We start from the raw sequence: 16445 nt of genomic DNA, 5'->3' as shown, positions 1-16445 counted from the left end.
TGTGACTTCTCTTCCTGAGATGACTTACGTTGTGATTTGGTGCCTTTTAAGTACAAACCCGTTTCTGAAATACGCTGTGTAAAATTTATTTTTATGAGATTTATGAAAATGTTCATGAGATTTGCTGATCATTGCATTCTGTCTTTATTTACATTTTACACAGCGTCCCAACTTTTTTTTGGAAACGGGGGTTGAGAACTGAATTAAATGTAATTGAAATTGTTTCAGAGCACTGATGTTGATGTCCAAGAGTAGCTTCCAGCCTCCAAGGCTAAAAGATAAAACCAAGTGGTGAGTTTAACTTAGTTTTTCTCCTTTTAATGATCGGCGTTATCCTGATTTCGGATGCGCTCACACTGTGTCTCTCTTTGTCTTCGTCTCTCTCTGCAGGTCTGCGGGTTTCCAAAGCTTTGTGAAGATGTCTCTCATTAAAAACCCTCGTAAAAGACCTTCCGCTGAGACACTGCTGCAGGTTAGCTCGTCATTAATGAACGGAAATGAGCTGCCCATCTTGCTTCATAGAAGTACTATATTGTATATGCAATATTCATAAGTGCATTTTTTTTTTGTTCTATTTTTAAACTTCGCATTTAAAGGGAAGCTCAGCTAAGATCAGCTTTTACCGCAGAGTAGAATTGTTTTCATTAGCTTTACACCGGGAGCTATTCAGTACAATAACCAAACCTTTCATATGAAGATATCAAATAACAGACGTTATTTATTTTTTTTAACTGTTTGTGTTCCCTCTTTTTGCTTTTTTCCCCACTTTCATCCATTTTACACATTTCGAGGCCATTTTGCATGATTTGCTGAGATCCATGTAGTTTCCTGTAGATGCTCAATGTCATGATATTTAACTTGTTCTTCCAGCATCCTTTTGTGACTCAGCTGCTGACCCGTAACCTGGTCATCGAGCTGTTGGACATGGCGAACAACCCTGAGCTCCACACCTCCCACTCACACAGCATAGACGACTACGAGCTGGAGGTCAGTGCTTCACCGACATGAGACTGGTCGACAGACGACACTCGCATTTTGTTTTTCATTTACAATATTCTATTAACTAGCCAGACTTGTAATTAGCTTAACCAGTGCAATGACTTCTCTGCCGGCCGATGGAGTCACGTTTCAGTGACGTGTGTTGGGTGTGATGTTCGTGTTGTGTTAACAGGGTGAGGAAGTGACTCCTGACAAGATCCAATCAGCAGGGAAACACCTGCCTGTAGAGAGGACCCTGTCTGAAGAACAATGTGAGGACACACACACATCCCCCACAGCCACACACACACACACACACACACACACACACACACACACACACACACACACACACACACACACACACACACACACACACACAGTGACAAATCAAAAGAAGTCTGACTATTGGGGGAAATTCCACATGATGCGTTGAAGAGTTGTTGAGAGTCCGATGTGTCAGGCTGAACACGTCCTGGACCTCCATCTGTTGAAACTGACATTGAGAGGCTGTGAGTTAGTAAACAAGTATGAAACCCAAAATGTTGTTTCTATAAAGGAGTAGTTCAGCATTTTTGGAAATATGCTTCTTTTTTTTTCTTTTTTTCTATACACAGACTAACATGTAGGGTTTGTTGCTGCAGCTGTTTCCCTCCAAACAACAGGAGGGGATTGCTGAAGTCTTGTCATCACAGTGAGGTTGCCAGGTTTGGTAGCATCGTGCCTGTGCGTGAGACGGAAAAAAAACAAAAACCTGTGCTCACTGTTTGTATCTGGCGGTCTCTCAATGTCTGCAGACGCTGCTCGGAAGTGTTCGTGTCGGTCTCTGTTCACCGTTGAAACCGATATGATGGATGTTGATCTTTTGGTCGATCAGTTGGTTCACAACTTCGGTGAAACTGCGAAATGTTGTGCCGATATTCTTCTGACTTTGTTGATTGACTGGCTTTTTTGTGCGGAGTCATGATGAGGTTGATGTTTACAATTCAGAGTGAACTATATCAAACAACAGTTGATGGATTTTTTTTTTTTTTTTTTTGTACATACATGAAATTATTATAATATTCTGGTTCATGCAGGTGCACAAAGTGCAAAGGGGCTTTCTAAAGGGGGGAATATGAATCAGGGAGAGTGGTGATTAATCAATTCACTCACAGGCAATCACATCACCGCTTGCATAGTTGTGAAACAGCGGAGCCCGTCACGGTGATGCATGATGAGGACAGCTCAACGGATGGGAAGACGGTGTTCAGGAAATTATGTTATTGATGGATGGTGTACGACCTGAACACACCTCACTTCATTCATGCAGCCGGAGGCAGATGGTGTGAGTTTTTATTCAACTTGAAGTCATGAAGACAGACTCCAGATTCAAAACAGACCAGTCTGATTCAAATGTAATATAAAAGGGGCGACTAACAGCTGACTGGTTAGAGCAGATATGACTTTGGGTACAAATGCCCTGAGTATAGTGAGTTCCTGATTCAGTTCCCGGTCAGCCAGACCTTCACTGCATGTCATTCCCACACTCTCTTCACCACATGTCTTCGTCTGTCTCCCCACTGCCACTATCAAATTATCAGACATAAACGGCGTATTTACATTTCAGTGTTTCCCTATCGCTGCTGTGTGTTTCCTCTGGTTTCTAAAAATCCCCAAAGTGGCAGCAGATTGACATCGTGCCAGACGTGGAACAGTCTGAGACACGACTTGTTTTGCGCCGCCTCATCAGAATGAATCTCTCCTCCCATCTGTCAACTCAGCCAAAATACCGCTAAAGTGAAAAAGTTTCAAGTTCAGGAAAATGTTGGCGCTCTTCTGGCGCCGCCATGAGAATAAGGCCTTTTACTCTTGTTGATCTTGAAGTACGCCAGGCCATCTGTCTCCATCAGCCATTATGCTATGCTAACGTAGCCATGTCCTGATTCCAGCGCTGGAACATGTGAACACACAGACATGAGGTTGATAACCATGTGATTACCTCAGTGTCTAAAAGACAGTAAATGTACATATTTCTATTCTTTACCTCTCTTCAGATCCTCTATATGCTACTTCATATGAAGTATTCCCTCGTGTCTCCTGTGTGTGCAGTGCACTCGTCTGTCCGTGCGTGTGACTCTACAGACACGTGTGTACTGTATGTTGCTTGTACTCGCTGAAGAGTGGCTTCATTGTGCACCTCGACCCCTCCAGTATTCAGTGCCGTAATCTCCATATTATGAATGAGGACAAAAGGCCCTCAGTCAGCCTGCGGACCGGCTGCCCCTCGTCCTGCAGCCCGTGTATTACATGTGGGACGGAGGCTGCGTCAGAGGATGGCACTGAGGACATGCCTGCTGTGTTGCTGTGGGACACACAAGAGGTACTTCTATGCGCTCATGCTGCCCGAGCTGCAAGCGGGCTTTTTGCAGCCTGAGCGTTTTCTGGTGCAATAGAGTGGCTTCGCACTCCGCTTGGCACGTCACATAAGACTACCGCTGCTGACCTCAGCTTCCCTCACATGCGCCGAGACACGCAAGCCGCAAACACCTTTCACTTTGGTTTGGCCAGTACGGGCTTTGAAGCTGCTGCTGTTAAAGCAGTGCTGCAGACTGATGTGTGTTCATACGAGACTGGGCTGAGTGGACCGATCAAATATGTCTTTATGAGAAAACTGTAAGTGACAGAAAGTCGGCATCAGACTTAGGACTCAGATTAGGAGAGTGGTTAAATTGTCTTTAAATCACATATTTAAATTGTATAATTGTAGATTATGCATTATATTGATTGGAGAATAAATATGAATGCGGCTCAGACACTTGTCCTATAAGCTGTGGACTTATCATAATCGAAGTAAAGATAATTTCCCCCAAAAAACTTTTCAGGAAACTTGCCAACAATTTAAAATAGACTAGTTACGGATCTTATAAAACCAACTTGTTCTGATGAAACATATTTTTCAAAATAAACTCATGACCAGATATGTTGACTTTTAAAGGTTATATTTGCTGAACTTCCTGTGATGCTGATGCTTCTCAATAATTCCAAACTACAACATAACTGAAGATGCACCTGTCATTCAAAAATAATTCATTAATGGTGGCATTTTCATGGGAAATATATTTGCAGGCCAACTGAGCTGAGAAGAGACAGCAGCTTCCACTTTCTGATTCAATGGTTTTCCCCCACTGTTTCAAAGTCACATAGCTGTGGTTCTCTGTAGTCACATGACAGACAGTTTCCTCCTTTCAATCATGTCTCAGTTGAGTCATCAAACAAATCAAAGTCGAGACACCTGCAAAACTAATCAGCAGAATTTAATTAGAAATGGAAGTGCCCTCGTTTTAAGTAACCTGTAATTGATATAATATATATATATATACTGTACATGTACTGTATATGTATTTAATACATTTGTTTTTTCAAAAATGTCGTTTTAGTTAGTGATTCAAAGGGTTTCTTTTTCAACCACAAACACCCGGAAAGTGTTGAGATTAACTGACAGCAAGTCACAACCAAATCTCTAGTTTCTATACAAAATCATACAAAAATGGGACTCAAATTTTGACCAAAAAAAATAATTTTGTACCTAATGTTGTGTGTTTTTTTTAAGTTTATGGCAGTCTGCTTACCGCATTATTAAACATCTTTTGACCTATTGATAAAAGAAGGCAGTGCAGGAAGTCTTCACCCCAATACTTATACCTGCAAACCAAACATCGCCCTGAACTTGGATGGTGAACGTGGGAAATATTGTGCCTGCTTAACATCAGCATATTATCAATGGGATCATGTTGGCATGCTGACGTCAGCATTTAGCTAAGATTCTCCCTCTGCCTGCGCGAGGCCTCACCAAGCTGCAAGCAGGACTTTTCATTAAAAAAAAAAATTGACTCCCCTTTTGTTAGATTTTTGTTCTGTTAAGTGAACTAAAATCTCCAAAGCCTTGAAATAAAGATAGAGTAGAAATGTCTGGATTTTACTGCAGCCAGCTATGACTATGAACGGTGGCCAGAAGTGATAATGAAAGGACAGCAGCACCAAGAGAGAAGAGTCTGTGAACTGTTTATTTTCATCGCCATTATCATGCATTAATACCAACAAGCTAAACTGTTACGTAACATGTTTATAGTGTGTTGTCTGCGCTCAGCTGCTGTGCGGTTTCACTGCTATAAAAATGAGTCTGTCACCGTGTTAGTTCCTCATTGATGTGCAGAGTGCTTCCTGTCTGCCTCCGACTGAGGCCGATCGATCCAGAGAGAGACTCATCAATACTGTGAACGTGAAAAGGGTTGTGTGGGGCACACGGCTCTGCTCTTCATCATCTGATCTGACTCAACTCTCTCCTCTTCATCATCTGATCTGACTCCACTCTCTCCTCTTCATCATCTGATCTGACTCCACTGTCTTCCTCTCTCTGCAGTTGACCAGGTGAAGTTTGGGCCTCCACTGAGGAAGGTCACCGAGCCTTATCCTGATTTGGTAAAGCACTTTCTTAATTGTTTGATTGATGGTACTGTAAACTGATCACAAACATGAAATTACATGAATATGACCCAGAGCTGTGTTTGTATTCTCCTTTCAGCAGGGCTCCTATGACGATGACTGGAGTCTGTCTGGAGATGAAGACAACTCACCGTAAGACTTTGTTCTGTTTTCTTCTTATCTTCATTCTGTCTTGAAATATGACGGTTTTGTTTTTTTTTATGTTGGGATGTCACAGCTGAACACAACGCCTCTCTTGGAAATAATGACTTTCGATAGTGTCCGAATCCAAACAGCTCCTCCCTGCTCGTGAAACATGGTGATTTTTAAATGAAAACCTGGAATCAAACCGGATAGTGTTTATTAATCTGCATATGTGGAGAAAGTTAATTTAATCATGAAAAATCTCTTCAAGGGTTTTTTTTCTTTATCAGATTCTAAAATTACTTATTGTCTAAAATTATTATTATTATCTGTATTCAATATGTTGCTGCCTTCTTAATTACTGTGTAAGGACTGTGTAAAATCTTTTCCTCCAGTTGGGATCACATGACTCGTTATTCTGAGTGTGGCCACGATCAGATAGCTAATAATATTATGGAATAAAAATAATATGGATTGTAACCGTGTGTTTGTTTGGTTCTGGTTGAAGGGAAAAAGTCAGGGGTGCCGTATTTTTGTAATAAAATACATTTTAAAAGTGTGTCATACATTTAGATGAAAATATAACTCTATTAATGAAATGTCTAATAATCACATCGGTAGAACTTCAAGCGCTCTTAATTTTTTTTTCCATGTAGGACTGCTCCAGCCCTTCTTAGCAATTAACGTGAGGACAGTGTTTTAATTGCTTATAGATATTCTTTAAATATCACACAAATATCTAAGCATCAGTTTACATCTGTATCATTGAGGTGCTTCAGAAACTGGTAAAAGTAGACGTGTAGTTCCTTCCCTCCCGTTGTTGTGGGCCATTCAATTAAAGGTGGGGAAACTTTCTTGGTTCGAAGATGCGCGTGTGAGATGTTCAGTGTACATCTGTAAATTGCAGCGTCTACCGGTATAACCTGGGTAACACTCTCCCCTCTGAGCTGCATCAAGATGAATATGTGTGCACTGTACGGTGGAATGATTGACAGGTGAATAGTAAAGGTGTCAAATTCAGCCCCGTAGTCAGATAAACAGCAGGTGTTCCTGTTGCAGGAGCCTGTTGGAATGTGTGGAGCAAGCTCTGCAGCTGAGGTAGGCCTCGTCCATCGAACCCAGCCCCCTAACAGCAGTGTGTCCCCCATCCCACATGAAACAAACCTGCGACGGTGCTGCGAATTATGAATGTCAGCTTTGACACAATCAGTGGGTTTGTGTTCTCTCTCCGTTAATATCATCCCCAAAACCCCATGAACCGGATGCAGATGTGATCCAGCACAAACCCACTGGTTCTCAGCTTGTTTGGCTCCTTTTTGTGTGCTTTTGATTGTGTGTTTATTGTGTGTTTTGTTTATGCGCTGCTGTTACCCTCCCCTCGGCATCGTCAGCAACCGTCTTTGTTGTCCAGCTCGTCGTCGTGATTTAAAAATCTCACCACATGACTTGATTCTTTGATTTTTAAAGCCTTGTTGTTCCTTTGTCCTTCAGGAGTTTAACCATTAAGAGGGCGCCATCTGCTGATGTGAGTGAGAACCACACTATCATAAACTCAATCTCTAGAACAGGGGTGTCAAACATACGGCCCGCGGGCCGAATCCGGCCCGCCAGGGGGTCCAGCTCGGCCCGCCGGATGACTTTGCTAAGTGTGAAAATTACAGAAAGACATAAATTGCATTTCTATGAGAATATGGAGGTTTATGAGTACAAATGTTTTTTTTTTTTTTTTTAATCGATCCAGTAATTGCTTCAAAAACAGCGTAAATGCAACGTCTGCTCCGGAGGAAGACAGGCAGCCGCGCTCACGCGTTTGACGTCAAACGCGACAAAGCGAGGGAATCTGCAGAGGAGAGCCGGGGCAGATAAACAGTGGGCTGATGTCTGAGTTTTTGGTCTTTATGTTTCTAGTTTATTGTAGAAAGACCTTAAAATAGGGGTTTATCATCCAAAAAACCTTCACCGATGATTTAAACAAAGAGAAATATTGTCGTTATGTATCTCTACTTGAGATCAAAGTGGGCAGTATGTGGCCCCTTAACTAAAATGAGTTTGACACCCCTGCTCTAGAACGTGTACTGAACGATGTCTTGTTATTTTATAAAGTTTTATGTGTATACAGCTAAAAATGAGACAAAATTTGTTAAGTTGTAACTAAATACTCTAAAAGTGGACTGTGTTTATGGCCTTTCCATCAGCTTGTGATGTCACCAACAATATGTTTTTTTTTTAGCTTTAAAAACATTCCTCTCTCCTCCAAACGCTCTGAGGCTAATTGTAATCGGATGAAGGCCTCATTTAATGATTAGAAGTGAACATTTTGACCTGCTCACTCGTCTACTGTGACACAGCAATGTCCGCATGCTGAAGTGTCCTTGGGAAAGACGCTGGACCCTTCAGTGATTCCAGTGGCAGGCGTCCACCTTCCATAGCAGCTTTGTAATCATTGGTGTGTGTGTGTGTCTGTGAATGGGAAACATTGTATAGTCCTTTGAGACTGTGAAATGCGCTAAACAAGTCCAGACAACAATTTCCACCCATCCACCTATCCACCCACTCACCCATCCATCCACCCATCCTCCACCCATCCTTCACCCACACTTCACCCTGCTCCTCTACATTAGCGCTAGTTCACAGTATCTTTGTCTTTTCCTCTCATACACCTCATCAATGTTATCTTCCCTCGTCACTCTCAGCTCAGTGACATAAACTATTCGCTGGCTACCTGACCACGATACAATATCTGACCTGTGGCTGGTTCAATTTATTTCTTGTGAAATCAAAAGCTTTCCACCCAGTTTTACCTGCATTTCCCAGTCCCTAACTTTACTTAACACGCTATGAACTCTGTAACTGGGATGCAGGTTGAAATCACACGTTAAATCTAACTCCATCCAGAGTGAGTAACGTGTTCGCCGGTGTTTTTCAGGGAGGTAGGAAGAGCGGTTTGTTTGGCCCGTCTACAGCGTCCCTGCCAGCCTTTAGCTCTTTAACTCCCAACACAGGGGACAAAAATCTGACGCTGAGACCGAGCTGCACGCTGGGCCCCGACGCAGCCGTCACGCCCGACTCCCCCTCCACCACAGGTACGCCGCAACGACCGTTTCATCACACCTCAGATCTGTTTGGCTTTAACTTAAGCCGACAAAGTCCCAGAATGAGTCCCAGCACAAATCTTTATTTTTGTATCCCCCTCAGTGTTGGCCCGCTGCTCGGCCACGCAGGACATCAGACAGCGCTGCAGTGATCCGTGTCTGCCTGCGGGGGACGCTGTATCGCCGGAGAAGAGGAAGGTTGCTCCTGTTTGCTCTCCGAAGAGAGAGACCCCTCTGTCACCTGAGTGGAGCACGCTGAGGAAAAACACGGAGGACTCTGTGAGTTCAAGACAAACTTCCTTCTCTTCATATCAGCAGCCAGCTTGTGTGATTTTTCTAACCTAATAACTTCCCACTGATTCAGTTTGGACCCTTTTAAAAGTCTGTCTGTAAGATTCTGCAACCAAACGAGATGTTGTTCTGCAATGCCTCTGATGTACAGTTTTTATCACTCCCCTTTTGTTTTGTTATGTGTAACCTTTGGTATTTCTAGAGGGCTGATTGTCATGGACTTCCTCCAACCCCTCAAGTCCATGTAAGTGTGAAACCTAACAGCATGTGACCTACGATAAAAACTGACCAACGATAATTATCTCATGACTAACACGCTTCATCGCATGGCGTGACGCAGCAGCTTTTCTTTTGTCCAGTTCCTTGCTGATGTTTTTTAATGTCTGCACCGCTCCTTCAGATTACATCAGACTCTCCAGCCTCACGCGTTTGGTACACTTGCAGACTTAAGCAGCCACTTCCTGCTGGCAAGCATTTGCATTCACCGATGTGCAAAATAGCATCATGCGACCTTGAATGCAAAGCAGAAAGTCCTTATTGTAACAGTTGTGGTTTTATTGGAGATCATTCCAGAAGCTAAGAGTCAGTAAATTCTAGACCGTCAGTGATTCACTGCTCTGCTGGTTCTGCAGATGGGCGCTTGCTTTTCCAAAGTCTTTAACGGTTGTCCACTTAAAATCCACTGTGCTGTCACCTGGATTTTACCCAAAACAAGAGGTAAGACGATCTTAATGTCCCTCAATGTCCTGAAACTGAGCTCTGCTAGATATCTCATAGTTAACAGTTCCCTTTAGTAACAGTTATGTAAACTTATACTTATAACACAAGTTCTCGTATTCTGCCTTTAACAAACATTTTTTTCCTCCTCAGATCAGTATCTTATTCTCGGGGCAGAGGAGGGAATCTACTCGCTGAACCTGAACGAACTCCATGAAGATACATTGGAGAAAGTGAGATCAGGACTCGTGAATTCATGTGTTCATTTATTGAATTGCAAAATGCTGGTTCTGTTTTGATCTTTTCCTACTGCTACTGTCTGCTGTGCATAGCGTGAAAAGTACATGGGGTATTAATATAGGTATGGGAACGTTTTGCATGGGGCAGTGGTATTTTGCTGGAAAGTGATGGAGCTCTCTCTGCTGGTTTGGAGAAAGCTGCTTGCCCTCGTGAAGGAGGTCGATAGTTTGAGGGGTTTTATACACGAGTGAGGGTGAGATTGATTGTTAGATCAAATGTGATCTGAACGTGAAGTTCTTGATTTGAATGTGATCACAGATACAAGTGCCAGAAATAAGTTTCCTAAGCAGGGAAACTCAGCACTCATCCTTCGAGACCGGCCGAGTAGCCTAAAGGTCCGGAAGAAGATCAAAGAAGATCAACGGTTCCTCCACAAGGAGTTTGGAGATGATCAAATGTTCCGTGTCAGCCAGGAGAGCCAGTTTAGGTGGTTCAAGTCTCTGATTCCCTGATGTAGCCCAGGTAATTCTAACCGGGTGGAACCTCCGTCCATATGACACCTGTCCTATGAGTGCTTAGGGATCACTGCTATCTGCTTGTCTGTGGAAAATCTGATTTGGAAAAAACATTCAGACCTCTCACAACTACATTGAATAATGTTGATTATCTCGTGATAGCAGGTCTGACGTAAAGTAGATGGTTAGACGGTTCACGTTGTCAGTGTGCTGGATTTGGGAAAAAGAGCTGAGTCATTTTGACAAACGCCAAATCACTGTGGTTAGGGGAACTATTTCGGAGCCTGTCTGAGAGACAAAGCTCGTGGGCTGCTCCCAGTCAGTTGCTTGAAGTATGCGCTGGTACAAGTCTGATCTGCAGCAGCTCCAAATTCAACTACCAGGACTTAAATGCCAGATATCACAGGGCACCTTCAGAGGCCTCGGTCGGTCTGTCCTGAGCTGTCCTGTTCATCTGTTCTCTCTTCCCACAGCTGGTGCCTCAGAGATGCACGTGGCTGTACGTTATGAACAACGTGCTGATGTCTGTATCAGGTAACACATCTCTTTAAAATCACGGTTTTGTCGGAGGACGCGGAGTCCTGTGCTATCTTGTATTTTACCTGCTGCTCTAAGAAACTGTCCGTCCTGCAGGGAAGTCGTCCCAGCTGTACTCCCACAGTCTGACAGCTCTGTTTGAACAGAGAGGACATTTACAAAAGAAGCACAGCAGCCTGTCCCTCAGCACCAACCGCTTCACGGAGAGGATCGGCCCCAGGTACGACGCACCGTTACATGATTACCGAAAAAGTAGGAGTGGTAGCAGTGCTGCAGGTACAGTAGCGATAACAGTTTCATTCTTCATACTTCCACTGGATGGCAACAAAGTAAGACGTTTTAGTTGTTTTTTTTAACTTACACACAGTGGCCATCAGCTGCTGTCTTTGTGTTGTCGCTGAGCTCGGTGTCTCTCTTGGTTCGCAGAAAGTTTGCCACATCTGTGAAGATCCCCGACACCAAAGGTTGTAGGAGATGCAGCGTCGGTAAGTGACGCAGAGCTTTCTCTCTTAAGTTCTCTTGTGTGTTTTTCTCAGCGTTAACAACAGACTCTCCACCTCTCTCTTACCTCTCAGCGAGAAACCCGTACACAGACAGCACCTTTCTGTGTGGGGCGGTTCCATCGGGCCTGGTTCTGCTGCTGTGGTATGAGCCTCTCCAGAAGTTCATGCATCTAAAGGTTTGTGCAGATCCACTTGAAACGGCCAAGTGAGGTGTCTTAATTTACGACAAGCATAACTGCTCTGCAAGCAATGTCCACTTTACAGTTGTCACGTCTCGCTGCGCAGTGATGTGTGCAGAACCGAGTCTTATGTGGGTTGGACCAGTGTCCTGTGCTGTGTTCCGAGCGACATACTTCTCTTAGTACACTAACAAATTGTGCTCTTACATGTTCGGACTCTTGTGTAGTGCAGGAATGTTGACAGAGTAGTCAAAGTATCTGCAGCTTTACTTATTTTACCCAGAAAATCAACGTGTTTTTGTGCCCTTTGTGCAGTAGTGAAAAAGAAACACTTTTTGTGGTGTTCAAGAACAGCTGCAGCTTCCTCAGACGTCTTCATTGTCTTTACGTCGGTGGCCCCGCCTCTTCCTCTACAGAGCTAAGATGGCGACCGTTTAGGGTGGCAATTGTCCAACACCTCAGACTTCCATTTTTGGACCGTTTTGAGTGCATCATCCTGGTACTTGTAGTTCTTGAAAAGAGTCCTATATGACTCACTAGACCTCAGTCATACTGTCAAATTCTCCAGAGTCAACAGACTTCAACTCGCCAAACAGTTTGATCATTGAACACCTGTCCTAATTGAGCTGCAGTTGTTGACTATAGGTTGATTTGAATAACATGAATATTAATAATTTAATTTATGATTTATATTGATTGTACAGAACATAGTTGATTACAAAATGTGTTGAAAGAGAAGCTCTTGACTCTCCCTTTATTATTGTGATTTAATGATGTCACAGCAGCAGCAGAAGTGTCAGACAGAGCTGCACATAGTTTTTCTACCATGTGACAGTGTGTAAATTTAACTTTTTTCAGTAAACGTTTTTTTCTTTCAAAATGCTCCTGTCATTCACGTCAGACTGAAGTTACCGTGCCTGCAGCTCATTCACGGCTTGTTTTTGATTAATTAGATGGAATGCCACCACAAGAATCCTTATAAGGAGACTAGAATCTACCTTGAATACCAAATATTAATCATATTTTTCGAACCTGACTGTCCTTTTTTGTTGCTATCTGTTTCCCTTGCAGCAAATACCAATCAAACTGCCCGACGCTCTGCCAATATTTGAGCTGCTGGTGCTGGTGACGGACGAGTTTCCGCAGCTGTGTGTCGGGGTGAGAGACTGTGGTAACGGGAAACCGCCGACCAGTCAGCAGCTCATGTTCGACATCATAGAACTGAACGGCACACCTATTTCCGTACCAGGTAGGATGGACTGCTTTACTTTCTCCTCCGAGTTTATGAAGCTCAGCTGGATTTAATCCGAACTCCTCTGCGTCCTTTGTACGTCTGCAGATAGCGGCGCGCTCGGAGCCGTGCAAGTCACCCAAATGGACCGAGACACCGTTCTCATCGCGGTGGAAAGTAAGACACTTCCACCACAACGGACACATGTGTGAATCCTTCTTTAATGCTGATCGGTTGTAAACTGTCTCTCGATCTCAGAAACTGTGAACATCGTGAACCTGCGAGGGCTTCCATCCAAAGAGCTGGCTGCTGAGATGGTCTTCAACTTCCCCATTGAAACACTAGGTAGACACTCTGATGTGACAAACACAATGACCGACACTTTGATGTTCGTTCTGACAGCAGAGTGACCCGACATGTCCTTAACAGTCTGCCTGCAGGACAGTGTGCTGGCGTTCTGGAAGCATGGCCTCAAAGGGAGGAGTTTCCATTCAGACGAGGTGATCATCCACACGCTTTATGTCCGCCTAGGGGCCTGAGCTCATATAGCTCGGTCACATTTATATTAGTTCGACGCCGATACGAAGACGAATATTTCTCTTTCTGTGCAGGTCACGCAAGAAATTACAGACGAGAGTCGAGTGTTCAGAGTTTTGGGAACAAACAGGTACGTTAACACTAATCTGACAAATATGAACCATTCACCGTAGTAGAAGTACTTGTAGTTGAAGTAGAGCTGCTGGTGGTTCAGTAGTAATCAAGGTGTACGAGTGACAGGAATCAGTAGTATGGTTAGTCGTGGAGTGATTTGTAGAGGCAGTCGTGGCAGAATACATCATATTATGAGTATTAATAGCAGTAGTAGCAGTACTGGAATGAGTAGTAAAAAAGTAGAAAAAGTAATGGTATTAATAAGGCTACGAGCATTTTTATTGGTGGTACTAGAGGCGGGAGCAGTGTTAATAGTACTGGCAGCAGTGCTGGTGTTAGGGTGTGTGCGCTTTCAGCTACATGATGTATAAAAGATAATCCATCAGTTTCATCAGAAACTAGAGCCAATTTAAAATCACGACGAGGCATAAAAATGCAGCCCCACATAAGGTGGGGCACCCGGTCCCGCTGATCTCGGGCGAGCTGTGAGATTTCCGCCCCCCCTTTCATTTCCTGTCTTTGAACAGAGACATCATCCTTCAGAGCACACCAACCGCTGACCCCTCAGCACTGAGCAACCTGTACATCCTGACTGGACATGAGAGCAGCTACTGAGAGAGAGAGAGAGAGAGTGGGTCGACTTCATCGAGAACGACGCTGAAAAAAGATGCAGTGTGAAAGTATGACCCTGTGATGGAAAAGGAAGCCCTGTTTCACTGAAGCTGTAGCAGACACCAGCACCGACTGACCCCCCCCACCGCTGCCCTGCTGGGAACGACAAATGGCATCCGGACTCAGCCTGTGTTTTGTTGGGGAAGTCATGTGCAGGAGAGACTGAGTTGTCTGACGCTCGGCTGTGCCCGTTCAAGCTGCAAAAAAAAAAAAAAACACGATTTCCCTGTAGCTTTTTATCGTTTCAGCCTGATGGACAGCACGGCAGCGGGAGAAAGACGTTCCTCTTCCTGTTAATAGAGAGCTGCCAGTGTGTCAGTACCATAGACTGTAGGAAAACATGGTCATAACATCTGTGATATTACACACAAGGTTACCAGAACCACAACGTTTGGTCAGTGATGAGCGGGACGGGCTGAAACTCCCAGATATTTACACAAATAAGACACACACCCGGAGAAGTGATCGACTGTAGGACTTTCTCCAGCGGTTTCTGTGGAGTCCAGCAACTAGTGACAAGTTGTGATACTGCAGCTTAAATCTTTGGACTTTGGGCTCTACCAGTCAGCCACAGTGATAACCCGTTATTGGGCGTATTTCCTCCCGCACGGTGATGTGGTTTGAATTACTGTAATTACTCATAAATACTAAGCACATCAGCATCTGAGTCGTAGTTAATAAAAACTGTTCACGTCAACATCGCAATCATAATTTTGACCAGACAATTCTACACTGATATGCCAACCCAAACATAGAAATTGTTCCCATCTCATTACCCCATATGAGTAGCCTGAATGCTTCATATGTAACCAAAGGAGCAGTGAGTGATTTTTACCAAAAGGGTTCTCACTCATCCTCAAACGGCCCATTTTCACAATTTTCTTGGGCTTCAGGAATTCGGTTCGATGCAAGTCAAAAACGAGCCATGACAAAACCTTGCATGACATAGTCACTACACTATATAAAAAAAAAAAAAAAAAAAAGTGGGGAAAGACATTCATTGACCGGGTCAGGAATGAAACCTTTATGAATGAACAAATCCAGGGAGGAGATGGAGCATGTGATGTACTTTAACGTTAAAATAAACAGCCGTATACTCACAGACAATAGTCTAGCTGTTAGCTATTAGCATAACATCAACATCTGTAAAAAAAAAAGATTTGGAGAAATAATGAAATGAAATCTTGAAACCAAAACCAAAGTACGACCCCAAATCCAACTGCTTACAGCATTTTAGTGTCAATTATTATATAAGACATTTTTTTTATTCCAGACTATGTCATTCAGAAAACAATATTTTGGAGGTCGTTAATATTCTAGGTCGGTAGGATTTACAGTAAGAGAGCCCCATGAGTGTCAAACACCCCTTTAACCTGTGACTGTTCCCTCTTCCATCAATAATAATTATTCAATTCACATAGGCTCGGTGAACATTTGATTAAGTGAGGTGCCATAGAAACTCAATGCAATTAAATTTCTTGTTTGACTAAAATGTAAATTCCACTACGTTTGAGTTTTAGTGTGTAATGATATTTATGTATTTATGGAAAGTGGAGTGGATGTAACACCTCTCACTGAGAGATACTTGAAAGACAGAATATGCATATGGATATTTGTTTTTTAAGATGTCTGTTATTGTGTGCAAAGTTGATGTATATAACAATACAGTATGCTCTTACAGTAGGAGAGATTGTAATATGTAAAATAAATGTTTTAATATCCTTTGAAGCTGAATTTGATTAAGTTATGCTATTGGATCTGTGGATAGATTTTTCCATAATGTTATGAAGCAATAGTTAAAATATATATATTTGTGTTTCTGTTGTTCAAAAAACTATTAAAACACACAAAAAAAAGCCCAATGGTAATGATCTTATCAAGTTATTTGGTTTTGTTCAATCTAAGACATACAGCTGCACAGTAAATGTCTACTTATGGTCTAAAAGTCATATGTTTTTGTTGTATCAAAAAATTATTTGCTGATGCATTTGATTGATTGATTTTTTTTTTCTGGAGCCACTATTGGCCATATAGCTGGATTGTAGCTACATCCTAATCTGTGAGCGCAATAAATATAATTTTTGTTTAAACATTTCGAGTTCAAATTCAATGTAATAACACAATTTATATATATATATATATATATATATATTTTTTTTAAAGATGAACGAAAAGTAGGATCCGCTTTTACGAAGGCAGTGCAGCACCGACCTCCACTCACGTGGTGGCGG

General features: G+C 42.8%; 1 protein-coding gene across 5 annotated transcripts in view; it reads left to right on the top strand.

Annotated features, from left to right (window-relative positions):
- map4k2 (mitogen-activated protein kinase kinase kinase kinase 2) overlaps positions 1 to 16306 on the top strand; it is a 37348-nt gene extending 21042 nt beyond the window's left edge. Inside the window, exons 10-32 of one of the 5 annotated variants that reach the window (XM_069708021.1) lie at positions 229 to 291; positions 391 to 472; positions 871 to 987; positions 1172 to 1250; positions 5381 to 5439; positions 5543 to 5595; positions 6646 to 6684; positions 7078 to 7111; positions 8513 to 8669; positions 8782 to 8957; positions 9172 to 9213; positions 9602 to 9686; positions 9840 to 9919; positions 10915 to 10975; positions 11075 to 11198; positions 11405 to 11463; positions 11554 to 11657; positions 12732 to 12909; positions 13000 to 13068; positions 13150 to 13236; positions 13321 to 13391; positions 13503 to 13558; positions 14070 to 16306. In XM_069708021.1, the coding sequence (XP_069564122.1) occupies positions 229 to 291; positions 391 to 472; positions 871 to 987; positions 1172 to 1250; positions 5381 to 5439; positions 5543 to 5595; positions 6646 to 6684; positions 7078 to 7111; positions 8513 to 8669; positions 8782 to 8957; positions 9172 to 9213; positions 9602 to 9686; positions 9840 to 9919; positions 10915 to 10975; positions 11075 to 11198; positions 11405 to 11463; positions 11554 to 11657; positions 12732 to 12909; positions 13000 to 13068; positions 13150 to 13236; positions 13321 to 13391; positions 13503 to 13558; positions 14070 to 14157 (1963 nt within the window). In that variant the 3' untranslated portion in view covers positions 14158 to 16306. Of the gene's footprint in view, positions 1 to 228; positions 292 to 390; positions 473 to 870; positions 988 to 1171; positions 1251 to 5380; positions 5440 to 5542; positions 5596 to 6645; positions 6685 to 7077; positions 7116 to 8512; positions 8670 to 8781; positions 8958 to 9171; positions 9214 to 9601; positions 9687 to 9839; positions 9920 to 10914; positions 10976 to 11074; positions 11199 to 11404; positions 11464 to 11553; positions 11658 to 12731; positions 12910 to 12999; positions 13069 to 13149; positions 13237 to 13320; positions 13392 to 13502; positions 13559 to 14069 lie in introns of all 5 variants that reach the window. The other 4 variants (XM_069708024.1, XM_069708022.1, XM_069708025.1 and 1 more) reach the window with 4 other exon arrangements.
- Positions 16307 to 16445: the final 139 nt, after the last annotated feature.

The sequence above is a fragment of the Brachyistius frenatus genome, unplaced genomic scaffold, assembly GCF_029030835.1.
Source record: "Brachyistius frenatus isolate BFR_SWC_R1_liver_20210118 unplaced genomic scaffold, ASM2903083v1 Contig_73, whole genome shotgun sequence".
Taxonomy (NCBI): Eukaryota; Metazoa; Chordata; class Actinopteri; family Embiotocidae; genus Brachyistius; species Brachyistius frenatus.
This window is presented reverse-complemented; position numbering and strand designations above follow the sequence as displayed.